Source organism: Strix aluco, chromosome 38 (assembly GCF_031877795.1).
Source record: "Strix aluco isolate bStrAlu1 chromosome 38, bStrAlu1.hap1, whole genome shotgun sequence".
Lineage (NCBI taxonomy): Eukaryota > Metazoa > Chordata > Aves > Strigiformes > Strigidae > Strix > Strix aluco.
The window spans coordinates 613,335-632,675 of NC_133968.1; the positions used below are offsets into that span (position 1 = coordinate 613,335).

The 19,341-nt window shown below is 52.7% G+C and overlaps 1 protein-coding gene across 1 annotated transcript; it reads right to left on the reverse strand.

Moving 5' to 3' along the window:
* Positions 1 to 9,240: 9,240 nt before the first annotated feature.
* On the reverse strand, positions 9,241 to 10,769 carry LOC141917473 (microtubule-associated protein 1 light chain 3 gamma-like). The gene is made up of 4 exons (XM_074810676.1): positions 10,718 to 10,769; positions 10,578 to 10,633; positions 10,310 to 10,416; positions 9,241 to 9,430 (listed from the first exon to the last, which is right to left on the reverse strand). The coding sequence occupies exons 1-4, from the start codon at positions 10,767 to 10,769 to the stop codon at positions 9,241 to 9,243; spliced, it is 405 nt and encodes a 134-aa protein (XP_074666777.1).
* Positions 10,770 to 19,341: the final 8,572 nt, after the last annotated feature.

The window sequence follows — 19,341 nt, forward strand, 5'->3', positions numbered from 1 at the left end:
CTCTGGGGACGTGCAGCCCTGCCCTCCCGCTGCTCTCTCAGCCCCTTCAATCCTGACAGCAGAGCTGTCTTGCCGTAATTTACTTACATATTTTAGTGACTGAGACCTTGTTTGCCTCCACTCAGCCAACAGAGCTTGAAAATCCTATTGCCCCTTCCCGCATCCGTGTGTCCTTGTCCGCCCCCCGTGCCCCGCTGTAGGTTTCTGCCCCGTGGGTGCCCTCCTGGGGCTCCTAATCCAGTCTGGTACCATCAGCATTTTCGTGGTGTCCTGGACCAGCTTCCCAGGGATGCAGAAATGTTATTAAATATGCAAACCCCGCAAAATTAGTGCGGAGCGTCTCAGCCCCCTTAACGAGCAAGGAGGAAATAAACCTGGAGGGTGAGGGTGGGCGAGGAGAGGGCCACGGCCCTGCGAGCCCTGTTACCACCCAGCGCAGCCTGGCAGGGAGCTGCCTACACCTGCCTGCACCGGCCCGCCCCGGCTGCAGCCCTCGGTGATGCTCAGCTGCATCCCAAGGTTCTGAGGTTTCCATGGCAACTCCCCGAGCATCCACGCTGCTGCTGCTGCCGAGAGCTATGGGGCCCTGCGCAGCGTTGCCTCCTCTGCCTGCCCTGCCTGTGCTCATGGAGGGCTCAGCAGCTTGCCAGCATGCCCAAACGTTTGGGAATTATTTGTATTTTTTATTATATTTGTATATATATATTTATACTTTTATAGACATTATTTCTAGATTCTCTGCAACTCAGGAGAGCCCTCTAGGAAGGTGGACGGGGGCAGGATTTTGCTTGCAGTGCCTGGGCATCACGAGGAAGCGATCCTCAAGGATCTCCAAAGGTCCCCAGCCGGAGGCCCAGGGACCAGGGCTTTGGCGTGGCGGGGTGCCGTGCCTGTTGCGTTTGTCGCCCCAGGTACTTGTGCACACTCGAGCGTGCGAGGACGCGAGTGTGGCTCCAGCGAACCGTGCGTGGGGTGATTTTGTGCCCATCTCATTCCTTCCTGCAACTCAGATCTCGAAACCCACCGGTCCCGTTAGGGTGCTTGGCCCATCTCTGCTTCCTACCGGCTCTTCTGCCCCTCGTTGGAGATAATAAATAAGAGCGAGCTGGCAATTAGCTCGCCTGCAGCGAGACACCCGAGCCCTTTATGCGGAGCCGCGTGTGCGAACAAGATTCTGGCGCAAAAACTTGAAACCAGCCACCTGGCTTCTCAGGCAGAGCCGAGCCCCTCTCCTGCTGAATGGCACTCAAAGGCAGATGATGACCATTATCCCAATCCATAGCAGCAAATGATGCATTTCCAGCCCTCCAAGTGCAGCCGCAATTAATCAGAGTCTATTTATGGCAGGCTATTCATCAAAAGGGAAGAAATCATCAACATTGTAATGGGAGGCTTTAATGTCCACGCATTCAGAAGCAAATCTCAGCAAGCTGCTTCCAATCTGCGCAAACATCTCGCTGCCGTGGAGCGGGAATACATTTCCATATTAATGACCTGAGGGGCTTTTATTACTTCCAGGGAATGTGCTGCTAACACAGATGAGAGTGCTCGCTCCGTCAGGATGAGGCCCTGGATGGGCAAAAGCTTTGAATTTGGGCAGGTGTCTTTGCCTGCCCCCTTGGCCCCTGCTGTTGCGTGAATTAAGTGACTTTTCAGCAGCGCCAGAGGCATGTTTTCAACTTGGGCCGTTGGTCTGGGTCATGATCTGATTATATTGACAACCACGAACGCATAGACAGGGTAAAAATCATCATGATCATCTTTCTGTGTTAATCCAGCGGCTCCCTCAGTTGAGCTGGTGGATGGATTTACCTGTCGGCGGGATTTGGGCAGGAGTAACGTTGCTTGTGAGGCTCCTGCTTCCTTGTGTCTCCTCTTGGGAGGGCGAGCTGTTGTGCGAGGGGGGGATTTATCTTAAAATCATAGACTCGTAGAACAGTTTGGGTTGGAAGGGACCTTTAAAGGTCATCTAGTCCAACCCCCCCTGCCACGAGCATCCTCAGCTGGATGAGGTCGGTGGTTTAGATGCTGAGGCTGATGGTGGAGAGCCGCGTTACTTTCCGAGAAGGCAGCAGGATTTTTTGCGATTCCCAGGCTGTTTTGGGAGTAACAGTCCTTTCCTCCCTGCCCAGCATCTCTAGTGGGTTATCTGGGAAGGAATCTCCTTCCCTCCTTGCTTTGTGCTGTTCAGTGGCAGCATCCAAGTCTCAGTAGTTTTTGACTGAATGAAAGAGGTAAAAATCCTTTGCTTCTTTCTGCTTATTTATTATGCAAAGTGCTGAAAGAGCCAGAGCAGAGGGAAGGGACTCCTCGTGCACAGATAACAAAATTACCCAGACATCAAGGCTTCCCACCGGGAACACTTGCTGGCAAAAAAGCTTTTTTTTTAAATCTTGCTCTAGCAGCTGTAAATTTGCAAAGCAGGAGCCAGGTTGTGGCCCTCGGGGAAATCTTAATTTGAACAAAGCAGCTCTGATGATTTCTGGGGATGGACAGGGAAACCTGGGAGTTACTTGAAAGCTTCAGGGCCGGGTGGGGTTTTTGTCTTCTGTGACACACAAGGCTAAAAACTGAACGTGCAGTGCAGAAAGGGGGGGTCAGGCGGTGCAAGTCTTGTGAGTGTTGGGATGAACTAATTCCCTCCTCTTCCTCTCCAGCTTCATCTCTTCTGGAGCATCCTTGCTGCTGGGAGGTCTTTCCTGGGACCGTGTCTGTCTGCTCTTGCTCCCTTTTATTTTATCTTTTATCTGTCCCTGGGACCTTACTCCTTCCTTAAATAGGCCTTAAATGGAGGGGCTACACCACAAGCAGGTCCTTGTGCAGTCCTGCTGTAACAGGGCTTGATGCAGAACCTACCAGATGATTTACACTCCTGGCCGTCAGTGATCCTGCAGAGATCTTGTGTGGTCCTTGCTTCAAACTTTTAATCAAGACGCCCCGAGGGGACGCCCCGAGGTCCCCACTGATGGACCGGGCAGATGTGAGGGACGCTGAGGGTGAGACCGACAGGGTCTGCAGGGCTGAGAGGTTCAGGCAAAGCGTGGGATAAACCCACTGGAGGTTTGCAGCCAGAGAAGCGTCCTTCCCCTCTGCCCCCAGCTTTGTCCTCCCTCGTCTTGCCCGGCCAGGCAGCAGGACAGCACCGAGCACTCCTCCACGTCCTCCCCCACGGTGCTGCAGGGGGACAGACGGACGGACAGAGCTGGATGTCAGGACAGCTCAGCGCAAGCCTAGCCTCTTCTCTCCCTTCTCCCTGCCTCCCTCCCGCGCTGTCCCCATCTACCCTCCTCCTCAGTCATCCTTTCCGACCGTCCTTGCTTCCAGCCCACGTCCCGCTGCTCGTTTCCACTCCGTGCCCCCGGCCCAGGTTTGATGATACCGTGATGGCTTCGGCTCTGAATCCTCCGTAATCAGCTGCGCTTCGCTGCCTGGCATTACAGATTGAAATAGCAATTTTTTAATTCTTTTTTTTTTTTTTTTTTGGCTGCTGTTGCGCCGAACAGCAGGAACACAATTAGCAGCAGCGTTAATGGAGCAATTTGAAGCTGGTCCCCCTCTGCTATGCCCTCCTGTGCCGTGGCTTTTTTTCTCACCTTTCTCATTTCTCACTTTCAGCAGCAAAATAACCCAGTGAGTTGAGAGGGTGCATCACCCCCCGCAATCACATCTAAAGCCTTTACTTTGAAAGGCAGCCTGCTGTTAATCATTAATAAACCAGCCAGAGACGACGCTGGATTCCTAGAAGGTTTCTATTCATAACGAGCGTCGATTAAAAAAAGTTCATCGTAGGAACTCCGATGAACGGATTGCGCCGACAGCTCTTGGACACCATCTCTCTGCCGGTCTGTGGAGCTCGGTGCAGGCACCGAGATGCTGTTGGAGGAGCCGAGATCTTCAGCTGGGTCTTGTCTGCTCCTCCCTGGAGCTGAGGGATGATGGTGGGAGCGTGTGTGGGTCCTGCTGGCCCCTGGGCACCCGGCTCCGTTCATCCCAGCACTGCCCATCCGGATAATTAAGCTGTGTTTTAAAAATAACCTGCGATGTGGCAGGGGTTAGTGTTTTATTTCCATCACCTCTTTAAATATGTATCTTAGGTCTGCCTGGTGAGAGACAGGACAGCTCATTAGCTGCAGATCTGGTGCTAATTGCCTGATAGGGAAGGTGAGTCATTCCCAAGCTGTTCCTTACTCATTGGACCGGGGAACAAGCACCAGCCAAAACAAACTCCTGCCTTTTCAGTGCTGCCGTGGCACGGCTGCAGGGTGGGGGTCCTGGTGAGACAGGGGTGCAGGGGAGCACGTGTGCTCGCTCCGAGCCCCTCACGCCGTGAAGGTAAGTCCCTTTCCAGCTATGATGCTCTCCTGGGGGGATGCTCTGCGGCGTGATGCCCCCAGACCCACCAGGTCCTGGCGCAGGCTCCGGCAGAGTCAGAGCCGCCAAATACCTATAAAATATTCCCTCTCGTGGGTTATAAATAGCATGAGATGCGACTGCAAGTAAAATCGCTTTTAATATAAAGTAATGAGACGAGGAGGAATGCAGGCAGGAAATATCACTGCTGCCGGGTCAACCTGGCTTTAGCTCTGAAATTAAACAGCCTTGGGGGATCCCAGGATAAATAAAGGTGAACAAATGGCTCCGAAGAGGAGATGACATCAAGGCTCACAGAGCAAGGCAGAGGTGCTCTGCCGGTCTGTAAATAGCAGGACCCTTTGAAGGGCAGCGGGCGAGCTCCTGCCCCTCCGGAGATTAGAAACACGCCGTTATTAGCTGTGTGGTGCTGCGAGGTGGCACGTGGGCTTGACCTTCCTGCCTTCCCCTGCGCCGCCGGCCCTCGGGCTGATGCTCGTAGCGTCCAGCTGGGCTCAGCTCAGGTGGGACCTGGGGAGGCTACGGGGGAGCTCCCATTTGCATCGACCGGGCTCCGGTGACTTCCAAGAGCTCCTGGACGTGGCAGGCTCAGGAAGCACCTTGAGCAAAGCCGACTTCTTGTTTTCTATTTTGGGCTATTTTAAGGCCCCAACTGGGACTGCCCAAACTCCAACTATAGCAGAAAAAAACCATTGCAATGGTAGGGGAAGGTTTTGAGGGTGAGGGAGAGCATAAGAGCATCTCCCAAAAGGAAGTGAACAGTTGAAAACCATTTTGGTACCTTCATCACAGAGGAGCCAAGTGACAGTCACAAAGCCTCCAGCTGCAGGAGGAGCAAAACCGGAATAAAATAAAAGCTGGACACTTGATGTGACAAGCCACAAAATTTGGGATAGGGACAAAAAGCAGCCAGAGGAAGCGAGGGCTTAATCACCTCAATCTGGAGATGGCTTCATTATTGTGGCTCTCACGGAAAACATCTATTCAAGGGCTAGACAAAAGGAACTGGGTATAATCAGGAGCCAGTGTGTTGAGCAGTGTTTCCCACACAAACAGCATCTTCCGAGATGAAAGAACAATTTACAAAACAAAGGCATGGCAATTCTTCCAACTGATAAAGAGTCCAACAATAGATATTTACCCGCTAATGAACACACAAAACGGCTGTGAAGGGAATCTTAATGAGGAGCTAGGAGGTGAAATCCTGTCCAGCAGCACGTCAGGAAATCTCAGTGCTCAGCAGCATCTGGAAAGAAGATTTCTTCCGCGCCTGCCACGCGCTGGCCAGTCCCCTTTGGTGCCTCTGGAGAGCAATGGAGCAACGCTGCATAGTGTGGTAAAGAAAGGGGGAGAAAAGTGCTCAGAATTACAGCTGTCTCCTTTACACCCAAATATTGCAAGCCCCTGCTGAGAAAATTAGTTGCCGTATAATTAACTCAGAATTATATTGGCAATAAATATGTAATTATATTTGTACTAGTACGGGCGGCTTGCGATTACAAATGGCGTTTAGCAAAACAAATGAACCAGCAAAATGGCCATCGGCATCCCGTAAAATGCCGGTTGGCGTTTTTTTAAACTGATTTACCAGAAGAAATTAAAACCGGGAAGACTGTCCTTCAGCAGCCCCGCGTCTGGACGGGGGAGAGACACTCCCGCTCTGCCGAGCCCGGGGTGCGCGTGGTCCCGCGGCCCGTCCCGCGCATCGTGCGGTGATTCGGAGTCTGGGCGCGATCCTCGCAGAGCCCTGGTCACCGCTGGCACGGGCAGCTCCGACGCTGGCCCTAAAAGTACCTTTTTTCTGGGAAAACCTGCCCAGGGGAGCAGGGCTCTGAGGGCACCTTCCCCCAGCTGCCTCTGCGGGGGGATTCAGGGGGGGAAAAGCTGAGTCTTGCACTCCCTAAGCTCACTTTATCCCTCCCGCGAGCTTTGTGCAGTTTTTGCTTTTGCCCGGCTTTGCTGAAGACTGGGAGGCTTTGGAATGGGTTCAGCGACGGCTCTGGAAGGGAACAGGGTCCCTTGCAGCCTTCAGCAGAGCCCGCCGAAAGCTCTGCTGCCTTCCAGAGTGCCCTGGGGCTTTCGCCAGGCTTTGCCGGTGCCCCCACGGGTCCTTTGTCCCGCTGGACTGGGCTGGGTGATGGGGAACCCTTCGGCTTTGTGCCTGATTGCTGCCTCCCCCATAGGATTCATCCTCACAGAGACATCTGCAAAGAAACAGCTTTTCGGGCTTCCCCTCCCTCCCCATGACAAGGGGAAATGGGAAAAGGGCTGGAAAGTGGATCTGGTGTGTGAGAAAAGTTCTTTACCACCAGAGATTAGGGCTTTCCTGGGCTGCACTCCCCCTCCTTTAACCCCCCTCTGCTCCAGACCCCCCTTTCTTTCCCAAGTTATTCCTCACTGCCAGCTAATTAAGGAGTCAACCCGCTCTGAACCCATAAGGTGCCACATGTTACAGCTCTGGGACCCTTCAGCATTAATTCAACCTATAATTGAGACTTTTTTTTTTACTGGCAGGCCAAGCCACCCCATCCTTCTCCTGGTAACACACGCCAGGGGTGGAGGTGATGCTCTGAGTGGTGAAAGCTTTCGAGGGAGCACGGCTGCAGGGCCAGTCGGGCTCTCTTTGCTTTCAACCCCTCCTTTTGAACGCAGAAGCTTTCTGGGCAGCAATTCTCTGATGCTCGTGAAAAATACACTTTCCTCTAACGCCTGCCAGCCCCATCCATCCTGCTCTGGCGCGAGGCTGGGACAGGAGAGGATGGATTGAGGAAGGTCTCCCCCGGCCCCCTCCCTACACTGCACGTTGCTTCTCTATTTCACTCGTAGCCTGAGGGCTTCCAGGCCATTTTCAGGTGTCCAAGGGATGCTCGTGGGAAAATAATGTGTGTGCACACGTATGCATAAAGGCAGTTCAGCATGGGAGGGGGTTGGAGGCCCAGACTGCTCAGAGCCAGCCCTACGGACTGCAGGGACCCTAATAAATAATATATATGCATCCAACAGGGAGTCCTTGCCCCGAGGAGCTCATGGGTTTAATTACAGGATGCCTAGAGGTAATAGGAGCATGGAGGCTGTGTGTGTGTAAACACTGAGGCATGCCAGCCCCTTCCCTATTCAACAGGGAGAGAGAGGAGTTTAGGTATAAGCGGATCAGCTGCAAGCTGACAACTTAAATATACGTTTGTTAAAAAAAAAAAAGCCACCAGCAGGAAGGTGTCTGTGCTGGGAGCAAGTGCTGCCTCCGAACATCTGCCTGGGAAGCTCCGGCACTTGCGGGGGAAACTGTGGTTGGGATAACAGAGGGGAAAGAGAAAAAGGCTGGGGGTGGTGGAGCCCGGGGGAAAGGGGATGGGGCAGGTGGTGGGCAGGGATGTCCCCTGCAGCACCAAGCGAACAGGGCCCCCAGCTCAGCCAGGCTGTAAATATTTCTTTGAGCCCCTTTCCTTGGGGAAATCAGGTCTGTGGATCCTCTGTACTCTGCCCCACCCCTGCCCTGCTCTTTGCTTTGAGGGTTGCAGCTCTGGGCTGGTTTCGTAGCAGGCAGCTGTGAGCATTTCCAGCTCCCCAGCTCTCCCTGGCAGCAGCCCAGGAGCCGTATCGGTCAGCAGGAGCACCCCAAAATCCCAAGCCAGGCTCCCCCATCACTAGGGCTCACCCCTTACCTCCATCAGCCGACAGGCACTGAGCTGTGATCCCCCCCCAAAATACCTCTGGTGCCCCAGCTCAGGCTCGAGCCAGCCCGAAGCCTCAGGAGGGAACCTGCTGCTGCAGTCTGGGGGGGCTGCGTCCAGGCGGGGGGGGCACAGCACCGACCCCAGCTCCCAACCTCCAGCCCTGCACAGGAGGGGGAACTTTCAACTCCCCCCAGCGCATCAGGGACTCTGCTCCTGCTGTTGTGGCAGCTAATTTTAGAGCTTATTTATTAACATTTTAACACAAAACGTGCATGAAATATTCACCCAGGGTGACAATGCATTTTACAGCAAGGGAAGCCTTAAATATTTAAGAGGCGTTTTGCAGTATCAGTGGCAGGAAGCATTTATGTCTGACTCACAGCACACCACCACAATTTGAGCTCGGCTAATCTCTGCTGCGGGTTTTAGCTACATACCCCATCCTTGGGGTGCTGGTTGGAGGTAGGGGGGGGCAACCCCCCCATTCTGCAGAGAGGAGCGAGATGGGGAGCTGCTCTTACACAGCAGAACCTCTCCCAGGCTGCTTTTGCAATGGTAGGAGCAAAGTCCTTCCCCTCTCTGTGCTCTTGCTCCCCCAACCCCCCCCAGCTCAAACTGGCAGCCCAGCAAAGCCAGGGACAAAGCCCTGAGGTTAAGTCTGGCTTTACAGCCAAGGGACGAGCTGCGTTTAGATGACCAGAGGCACCAGTCACATTCTCTTTATTCCATATCTCTAGAGCACGGATGCTCGAGCAGCAGCTAGAACGGACACGCAGCTTAACTGAAACCTGCACAAACCGTGAAACTCCCCGTCCCCGATCCTATTAGGAGAGGCGTTTAGGAACAGCCTAAGTTTTCTGAGCAGGGATGACAGGCTGTAAAGCCCTTCAGAAGAGCCTGTTAGAAGAATAACCTTCCCGGGGATCAGAGTAAACCAGCACCATCTTCTGCTGCGTTGGGAGAATAATTTGTAGCTAAAGCCACAAGATTAAGGAGGAGGTGTTGCGCGGAGTTTTTAAGACTGTTACAAAGCTGAGCCCGTCAAACTGCAGCCAGAGGGAAGGTGAGGTTTCATCCAGCCACAATCCAGGGCTCCCCCCAGATTTTAAGCAAAGTTTGGAGATCTATGTCCCCCATCTCACCAGCGCTGGAGTCCTGAGACGAGAGGACACGGTGTTGGCAGGTGGTTTTGTGGTCAAGCAGCCTCTGGCTCGCTGGAGGAGGAGCTGCCGAACATCTCCTGGGAGGCATAGGTCAGGTAGAGAAAACCATCCTCGTCCTTGTTGTCCCGGTACAGCTCCTGCATGGTGACGGCCATGTTGGGCAGCCCCTTGTTGTTCACCAGCAGGTAGAAGGTCTGGGAGGAGGCCAGGCAGAGCCGCGTCCTGCCGGGAAGAAGGTGAAGGCGGCACGTGGGTGAGCATCGCCCAGCACTGGGCAGCAGGGAAGGGCCCTAGAGAGGGCAAATCCACGGGGCCACGGTGCTGGCTCAGGCATTTAGTGGTTCCTCCTAAAGGGACCGAGCTTTGGTGTCACCTCCCTCAGGTGCCAGCCACCCACCAGCACCCACAGACATAAAGGTGGGGGCTAGGGCACGGCCAGCTGCTCCACAAAACCTCTGTAAGGGCCTCCCTTGGGTGCCAGTCACCCACCAGCACCCACAGACGTGAAGGTGGGTGCTGGGGGACGGCCAACTGCTCCCCAAAACCTCTATAAGGGCCTCCCTTGGGTGCCAGTCACCCACCAGCACCCACAGATATGAAGGTAGGTGCTGGGGCATGGCCAACTGCTCCCCAAAACCTCTGTAAGGGCCAAGCCCCAGCCATGAGCTCTCAGCTCCATCTGACCCGAAGTGGGCTGCCCACATTTGTCCCTGGGAGGGTTCTCGACCCAAAGGGTTCAAGCCAGCTGCAAGCCTGCTGCTCATTTGCAGGGCTGCTAATCACCTACCCCCAATTAGCAATTTACCTGTGCTGCAGGTCCCCAGGAAAAGAGCTAATTGTCACCTTTTATCCCAGCAAGGATGAAGGAATTCTGCCATAATGCCTTGGCAAGCAAATGCTCTTTGCTGATTGCAAAGGCTAATTGCGTTAGGCTGAGTCTAAGCATTTGCCCAGTGGAACAAGCAGCTGAAGTGGCTTCTAAGCTGAGCTGTTTCACAAGACCAGCTGCATCCAGACTGAGCTTTTGCACCACTCTGGGGCTGTGGAGCCCCCGCCTTGCCCCAAGCAAGCCTTGGCCCCTCTGCATCGTTAACCACTCACCGCAGGGTGACAACGAACTGGGACAGGGGCAGGTCCTGGGATACCAGAAACTTGGTCCTGGTCAAGGGGGGCAAGGTCTTCTCCCTCTGGTAGCGCTCCACAACCACCTGCAGTGGGGAGACGGGGAGGCTTTGGGACCACGCTCACGGGGTACGCAGAGAGGCAGAGCCGTGGGCTTCCGAATCGAGCCATAAAAAGTCTTCAGCAAAGACTCATGGCTCGTCTTTCAGCGTTGGTGGCCACAAAGAGAGCGACACGCAGCCCTTACCGGGATCTTGTTGGGATATTTTATCCGGATCTCTGTCACTTCGTGCATCCTGGTGGCTGCAGGAGAGAAAAGAAGGAGCAATAAGTGCAGCCCAGCACCGTGTCTCTGCTCTGCTGCTCCCCTTGGCCCCAGGAACGGACCGAGGCTTCTCCTCTGCTTGAACGGGCGGGAGCTGCTGTTGCCTGGCTGCATCTTCAGGAGGGAGGTACAGGCAGCTCGAGGTGCAGGCAGGATCTGTCCTAAGCCCTGCCATGGGCTCCTAATATGGGCTCATCCTGCCCCACCTGGGCTGGGAGCAGCTGGGATGCTCAGCAGGGGGCTGGGCTCTGCTGGGATGGGTGGGTGGAGAGGAGCTGGGCTTTGCTCCTTGCAGAGGTTTTGGGGAGCAGCTGGCTGTGCCCCAGCACCCAACCCCAGCCAGTGGGTGCTGTTGGGTGACTGCACCCGAGCGAGGTGACACCAAAGCCCGGCCCTGTCAGAAGGGACCAGTGATTTCCAGTCCGTTTTCCCACCAGGCCGGTGTTTACTGACGCAGGTTCATCTTCCCTGGGACAGGCCCCTCCTCGAGCCCCGGCAGGCAGTGAAGGCACTTTTATTTTCTCCGTTGATGTGCCTGGAATTAGGGCTTTTTTTAAGCCTTTCTATCCCCTGGTTCATCCGAAAGTCCCTGGCCCTGTGCAGAAGCTGAGCGAACGATTCCAGCCATGACGCTGCGCTGTGGATTAGATAATAATTGATGGTCCGAGGCGGTTATCGCGGCCGGCAATAACTCAGCACGTGCCTGCTGGTGGAGTTATCGATGGAGAAGGGGGTCTGGCGGTGTTTGCCCCCCTGCCCCATCCCAGCCCTGTCCCTCTCTGCCCCGGGGGGTGGGCGGTGAGGGATAACACCCTGCCCTGGCACATCGATCCCCCCCGGAGCGGGACCCGGCTGCGGGCGCTGCCGCTACCCGGCAAATGCCGACATGCGTTATCCTGACAGTTTAATTCTTGCGCTATCTCTGTTTTGATTTAACGAGGGGCTCGTGTCAGGTGGGATCCATAAAGCTGCCGAGGAGCCGGCTCATTCGCATGCTGCAGGTATTTTTCATGCAATGCCAATTCCCTGGGTCAGGAGAGAGGCGGCTTTCGAAAACAAATTAGACCCCATTATGCCAATTAGACCCCATTTGTCTTTTTATATTTTTTTTTTCCCCTTCATTTTTCTTCCAGAGCCGCTCATGCGTGCTCCCACCCCTCTGCCACCTCTGAAAAGGGAGGAGGAAAAAGCAGCCCAGCTCATTTAGACATGCCAGAGACTTAAATTAGCCTCGTTTAAATAAGCTCTTTGGCATAACGGGTCCTTTTGGGCTGCAGCTGCTGGAGGAAGGAGGTGGCTCGGGAGGAGACGCTGCCTTCGGAGGGATGCACCTTGCTGAGCATCCCGGGCGCATCCCGGGTTCCGGCTGCCGGCGTCATCCCCGCAGTGAGGCGAAATCCCGGCTGGGTTTGTCCCCACCCTGCACCGAACATCTCAGCCCCTGCCCCGGGGTGTAACAGAGCACAGGCCAATCATCACCCCATTTTTTTCCTGATGTTTCATATACATATTTAATATATTTTGCCATTGTGCAATATATTAGTCTGTATTACTTAGCCATAAAAAAAATAAATCTCGCAGACACACTCATCACTGGTTTGGAAAATTACATTAGCAATATATATTCCATCTGTGTAGCAAGTTAAGCCATTATAAATTTATACCCCTAATAAATTTAATTCTGGAAAGTTTGCCTGGGATTTGAAGTGGAGTTTCACGGGGGATTTCTTAACAATAAACTGATAAATATTAAAGCGCCTCTCAATTCGCTAATAAAAGGAATCGATTACTGTTCGCTGACTTAATTCTGCTTCCAAGCAAATGCTAATGGCTTTGCTGTGAGCAGAAAAAGTTGTGAATTAAAAAAAAAAAAAATAATTAAACCCTCCATTTAAAATTAGTTCATTAGCGGTGAGCATCTATTATTTATCGCTTTAATTTCCAACTATTGCTGCGGTACGGGGCTGGGCTTTGGAATCCCGGGTCGTCATGGAAATGGGATGCTTTCGTTAGCATGAGCTAATTAATTAAAGATGAAGGGAAATTGGTTTTTCCTGATTTGGGGAAGGGGGGAGGTTTTTACATCCATGCTTTGTCCCTGGCATCGTCCCCTCTGCTGAAACGGGGTTTGTATTTGCCAAATCTGAGCCAGGAGCCTCACGTGGAGCCCGAGCATCCGTGAGGAGCCCCTGAGATTAATTTCCTCAGAGACTAAATATCGCCAGAATAATCCAAATAAGATAAAATAAATAATAAAAAAAAAAAAAAATGCAGGCGCAGAGCTGGGATAGGGGAGGTAAAATTTATACCTCCAGCTTCCCCAGCTGCCAGCTTCGCCTGCGGAAAGTGGGATCTCATCTGTATTCCTGCCTGCCTGCTCCGGGCCCTCGCGGAGCAAATTTCAGCTGAAACTCATAAATAAATCCTCTTCTGCACAAGTTAAGTTTTATTCATAGCTCATTTTGTGATACACTGGAATAAAATAAAATCTAAAAAAAAAAAAAAAAATCCCCCTAGATTTATCTTTAATCTCACATTAAATATTAAAGTGGGAATCTCATCCCAGCCCGTGGCCAGGGCTGGGGGCAGAGGGACCCCATCGCAGGGGGGGGCAGGAGGGTTTTGGGGGTCTCTTGCCCCCCCCCAGGCTCTTGGGGCTCCCCGTTATCTTTGCTGCACAGTGTGTGGGGGGGGTGCGCTCAGCCATACCCCAGCACCCCTCAAACCTGCCCTGGGATTTCAGCGCTTCGCTGTATATTTTAGCTAGAAGATATAAAACATCCCTCTATATTACAGTTAGATATATTATAGCTAATATTTATGTATTACAGCTAAATTTTCTATATATTATAGCTAAGATGTATATATTCTAGCTAAGTTTTCTAAATATTGTAGCTAAGATGTATATATTCTGGCTGACTTCTATACATTGTAGCTGTCTATATTACAGCTAAGACCTACACATCATCGCTAAGATGTGTGTCTTATGGTTAAGTTTTATATATATTGTAGCTAATATGGATATATTCTCGCTAAGATTTCTATATATTATTGCTAAGATGTATATGTTATAGCTGACTTCTATGTATTATGGTTAATACATATATATTATAGCTAAGACTTCTATATATTCTAGCTAAGTTTTCTCTATATTGTAGCTGATACGTATATATTGGAGCTGACTTCTATATATTATAGCTAATATGTATCTGGTATAGCTAAGTTTTCTATATATTATAGGTAAAATGTATATATTCTAGCAAGGTTTCTATATATTATAGGCAATAAGTATATATTCTAGCTAAGTTTTCTATATATTGTAGCTAATATGTATATATTAGAGCTGACCTATATATTACAGCTAATACATCTATATTATCACTTTCTACACAGTATAGCTAATACACATCTGGTATAGCTAAGTTTTATATATATTATAGGTAATATGTATATATTCTAGCAAGGTTTCTATATATTATAGATAATATATCTATTCTAGCTGTTTTCTATATATTATAGGTAATATGTATCTATTCTAGCAAGGTTTCTATATATTATAAGCAATATGTATATATTCTAGCTAAGTTTTCTATATATTTTAGCTAATATGTATATATTGGAGCTGACTTCTATATATTATAGCTAATACATATCTGTTATAGCTAAGTTTTCTATATATTATAGGTAATTTGTATATATTCTAGCAAGGTTTCTATATATTATAGGCAATAAGTATATATTCTAGCTAAGGTTTCTCTATATTGTAGCTCATATGTATATATTAGAGCTGACTTCTATATATTACAGCTAATACATATCTGTTATAGCTAAGTTTTCCATATATTATAGGCAATAAGTATATATTCTAGCAGTTTTCTATATATTGTAGCTCATATGTATATATCAGAGCTGACTTCTATATATTACAGCGAATACATCTATATTATCACTTTCTATGTATTATAGCTAATACGTATCTGTTATAGCTAAGTTTTCTATATATTCTAGGTAATAAGTATATATTCTAGCAAGGTTTCTATATTATAGGTAACATGTATCTATTCTAGCTGTTTTCTATATATTATAGGCAATAAGTATATATTTTAGCAAGGTTTCTATATATTGTAGCTGGTATGTATATATTCGAGCTGACTTCTATATATTACAGCTAATACATATCTGTTATAGCTAAGTTTTCTATATATTATAGGTAATATGTATATATTCTGGCAAGGTTTCTCTATATTGTAGCTAACATGTATATATTCGAGCTGACTTCTATATATTACAGCGAATACATCTATATTATCACTTTCTATGTATTATAGCTAATACATATCTGTTATAGCTAAATTTTCTATATATTATAGGTAATTTGTATCTATTCTAGCAAGGTTTCTCTATATTATAGGCAATGTGTATATATTCTAGCAAGGTTTCTCTATATTGTAGCTGATATGTAAATTCGAGCTGACGTCCATATCTTACAGCTAACACATCTCTATCACCACTCTCTACGTCTCCCAGCTAATCCGTATCTCTGAGAGCTCGGGGGTTTGCACACATTGTCGGTGTCCAGCTGTATCCTGGAGCAGGTGTCTCTCCCGGGGTCGTGCCCCGCTCCCCGCTGCTGCTCCTCACCGGGGGAGGAACGGGGGACGCCCCGGGTGAGCCGACAGCCCGCTTCCCCCGCCAGCAGCAGTTCGGGGCCCCGGGGAAGACCCCGGCCCATCAATTCTCCCCGACGAGGGACCGACAGCCCCGGCCGGGGCAGCAGCTTCGGCGGCGGGTGGGCAATAAAGCCCCCGCGGGGGCCGGGGAGCGGGCCCAGGGTCCTGAGGGCAGCCAGGCCCAGGGCTCCAAGCCCGGCTTTTCCTTTTCCATGGCCTATTTTAGCGCTGCCAGCTATACACTCCCGCTGCTAACCGCTTCCCTTCCATAAATAAGCCTCAATTATTGAGCTCCTGCTGGTTTTTCGTTCGGGGGAAAGTCCCCGGCGGGCCGTGACGGGCGCAGCGGCTGCAAACACAACAATACGGCTCCGCAGTAAACATGATTAGTGCTGTATCCCCGGCTCGGGCAGGCGCGGGGGTGGATTTGCTGATGCTTAATGACGAAGCGAGTTATTAACGGGAGGGCTGGTGCTTGGCGAGCTGGCAGACAGTCACCCGGGCTCGAATGGGGGTCCCACCGGGGTCCCACCGAGCCCACGCTGCTGGGCACGCGGCGCAGGGTCCGTCATAGCCCCGGTGAGGGGTTTCTCAGGACTTGGGCACCGCAGGCGTTGGGCACGTCCGAAATATTTTGGGAATCCTTTTTTAACACCATCCAAAGGAGCCGCAGCCACCACCGCCCTCCGGCTCGGGCGCTGCGTTTCCCGCCGCCCCCCCCCTCCACCCCCAGCTCCATCCCCAGCCAGGATCGGTGCTGAATAACCAATTCGCCTCCTGTTAGGGCTGAGCCTTCGCGAGAATTACAATAAGCTGGAAAAACCCAGCCTGCAGGATGAGTGATTTTGGGCAGGGAGACAGGCTGTTTTCCAGAAGAGTTTCTACATCTGTAAGGTTATTAAGTGCCCTGGGTTATTTTTTTTCCCACCCCTCCTTTCTTTTGTAGCCTAATAAATAGCGGCACAGAGGAAAAGCACGTTGGGGTTGGGTTTTTTTTTTCCCCAGCTGTAGGCACTGACCGAACGTGCCTTGAGCAGCAGCTGCACTGCAGCACTCGCTGCATCGCCTCGGCGGGGACGGGGCTCTGGTCCCATCCCTGTCCCCACGCAGGGTCCCCCTCTAAGGCCACCCAAAGCTGAGGGATGCAGGGAAGGTGACCAAGGTCCCCAAGTGGCAGTCAGTGGCATTGTCCTTGTCCCGGTGCTCCCCTCCCAGGGAGCCTTTTCCCAAAGCTTTATCTCAGCCCTGTCAATGTTTGTCACCGAGTCCACCGGCCCAAGCGCTGTGGTGGCATTTTGGGGGATGAAGCCACCCTGGGTGAAGGTGGAGGATGATCACCAGCACCCGGGGAGGGGGAGAAGCGGGAATACTTCTGGGGAGAAGCTGCAGGGCTCGGTGAGGGGGTTTGGCTGTGGAATGCCACCCCTGTGGCTCCGTGTTGGCACTGGAAACAACCAAGTGTGGCACAGGCCCATCCTGCGTGGAGCTGCCAGCGATGCCGAGGTCCAGAGACCCTCTGTGGTGCCCGATCCTGTGCCCCAGGCACAGCCCCAGGCCCAGGACTCACTGCGGGGGTGGGACACTTGTCTGGGATGGGGTGGGATTTGGGATGGTATTGGGATGGGGATGGGATAGGGGTGGGATTGGATAGGAGGGGATGGGAATGGGGATGAGATGGGATGGGGATGAGGATGGGGATGGGATGGGATGGGGATGGGGATGGGATGGGGATAGGATTGGATAAAAGGGGATGCGGATGGGATTGGCTGAGGATGGGATGGAGATGGGGATGGAGATGGGATGGGACTGGGGATGAGATTGGATAAAAGGGGATGCAGGAGGGGAGGGGAGGGGAGGGGAGGGGAGGGGAGGGGAGGGGAGGGGAGGGGAGGGGAGGGGAGGGGAGGGGAGGGGAGGGGAGGGGAGGGGAGGGGAGAAGGCAGGCATGCATCCCACTCCCAGCCCCTTGCAGTTCCCTGCTCATTTTGCACCGCAGCAGCCAGCACCCGCTGTGTCCCTCCTGCCATGGTCACCTCCTGTCAGGGGGAAAAAAAACAACCCTGAACCCGCCCCTTGCTTTGCTGGAAGCCGCGGGGTGAGAAACGAGCTCTCCTCGCAGGCCAGCAGCCTCCGTGCTGCGGGCTGAGCCCGGATTAATAGCTCGGTCCACAGGTCGCTTGGATACAGCCTCTGCCGAGATGGGGAGCCTTGCTCAGGCACAAATTGCTAAATAATCACTGCAGGGGGGTTGCCAGCCACTGCCCAGCGCTGGCAGGCGTCTGGCTGCACATTGCACACCCCTCACACAGCGCAAAGGCCTCCATCCTCCTCCTCCTCCCTTGGCTTTGCTCAAGAACCGCCCTGGCCATGCCAAGCTGGGCGCCAGAGCCATGCCCGCTCTTGGCCGCTGGCCCACACGTGCTTCCGACAGCAAATTAAACTCCCTGTGTGAGCAAGTCTCAAGCCACAGAGTAAAAAGTGGCCGGCGGGGGCTTGGCCAAGCTGCCCTCCACGTCCCGCTCCCGGGGGCTGGGGCAGAGCCACGTCGGCTGGGGCTCGCAGCGTGGGGTGAATCGCCTTCCCATGGTCCCAGCCCGGCTGGGATGCGGGGATGAGGCTGGAACAGCAGGGCTGTGCGCCAGGAGATGCTGCCTGTGCAGGGTGGGAGCCCAGCACCCAAACCCAGCAGCACCCTGACGTGCCCCCATCACCCAGACGGCACCGGGGCCGATGTTCTTCCCCGAGTGCTCTGCAGAAGGGGCACACGAGGGTCTTCTCCTCCCCCAGGACCTGTTGCTGCCCCCTGCCAATGAGCCCATCAGCAGGGTTGGGGTGAGATGAGCTTCCCAGCACCCCAAAACATGCCACCACGGCGGGGGGGGCCGCTGAGACCCAGCATCATCACAGCTCTCCAAACCCACTCCTCTCGCACACAAGCAGCTGAAGGGATTAACGAGGATTATCCTCTTGTTCCCCACTCCTCTGTCAAGAGGAGAATAAACGTGACAAGGTGCTTCCAGCTTCAATTTTATGCTCTCAACCCAGGCGCCGGCTCCATGATACCATTCCTGGGGTGGGGATGGGGCTCCAGGGCTGGACCAGCCCCCCCCATCCCCTGCCCAAAGCCTGCAAAGGTCCCAGGGCTGCAGTGGGGAATCAAAAGGGCTGATGTCACCTCTGTGGGCTTGAACGCGCCCTGTCCCTCTCCCCATCCTTGTCCCCATCCTGCCAGCATCCCCACGCAGATCTCTGCCCAGGTTTGGGGTGTCTCTGCTTGCACTCCCCCCCCCAGTTTGCACAGCATCCATCCTGCAGGGTCCAGGCTGAGCCGTAGCCCTGGGAATCACAGCTCTGCAGCACGATTTTACAGCATCATTTTAAGCTTTATGAGGCCTTATCATGCCCATGGGAGGTTTACCTGAGTGGCGAGGCTGCCTCTGAGCCTCAGGCAGCACCAGTCCCTCAGCCTCCTCCTGCCCTGTGTCCCTCCTGCCCTTAGTCACCTCCTACCCCATGTCCTCCATCTCTCCTCCACCCCTTCCATCTCCTGACCCCTTCCATCCCCTCCACATCTCCTCCATCCCTTCCATCTCCTGACCCCTTCCAAACCCTCCACATCTCCTCCATCCCTTCCATCTCCTCCAACTCCTTCACATCTCCATCCCTTCCATTTCCTCCACCTCTCCTCCACATCTCTTCCATCCCTTCCATCTCCTTCACATCTCCTTCAGCCCTTCCATCTCCTCCAACCCCTCCACATCTCCTCCATCTCTTCCATCTCTTCCACCTCTCCTCCACCCCTTCCATCTCTTGACCCCTTCCATCTCCTCCACATCTCCATCCCTCCCTGGACAGCAGGTTCCTCCTCTTCCCCCGGGCCAGGATCCTGCTGCCCCAACCTTGCTGGGTGCTTATTTTGGTGTGAGCCACCCATGCAAGGTCTGCTCCCTGCTTTGCAGGGTCCGCTCCCCCCCGACTTGCCGCAGTTGCACTATAATTTCCCTTTCCTTCCTCCT

What these genes read in the sequence shown, in the direction of transcription:
- LOC141917473 (XM_074810676.1), bottom strand. Translation starts at nt 10,769, where the DNA reads ATGCAGCCAGGCAACAGCAGCTCCCGCCCGTTCAAGCAGAGGAGAAGC. An exon ending in CAAGCAGAGGAGAAGCCTCG is followed by an intron (nt 10,634 to 10,717) that starts GTCCGTTCCTGG and finishes TCTCTCCTGCAG; the next exon opens with CCACCAGGATGCACGAAGTG. An exon ending in CAGTTCGTTGTCACCCTGCG is followed by an intron (nt 9,431 to 10,309) that starts GTGAGTGGTTAA and finishes TCTTCCCGGCAG; the next exon opens with GACGCGGCTCTGCCTGGCCT.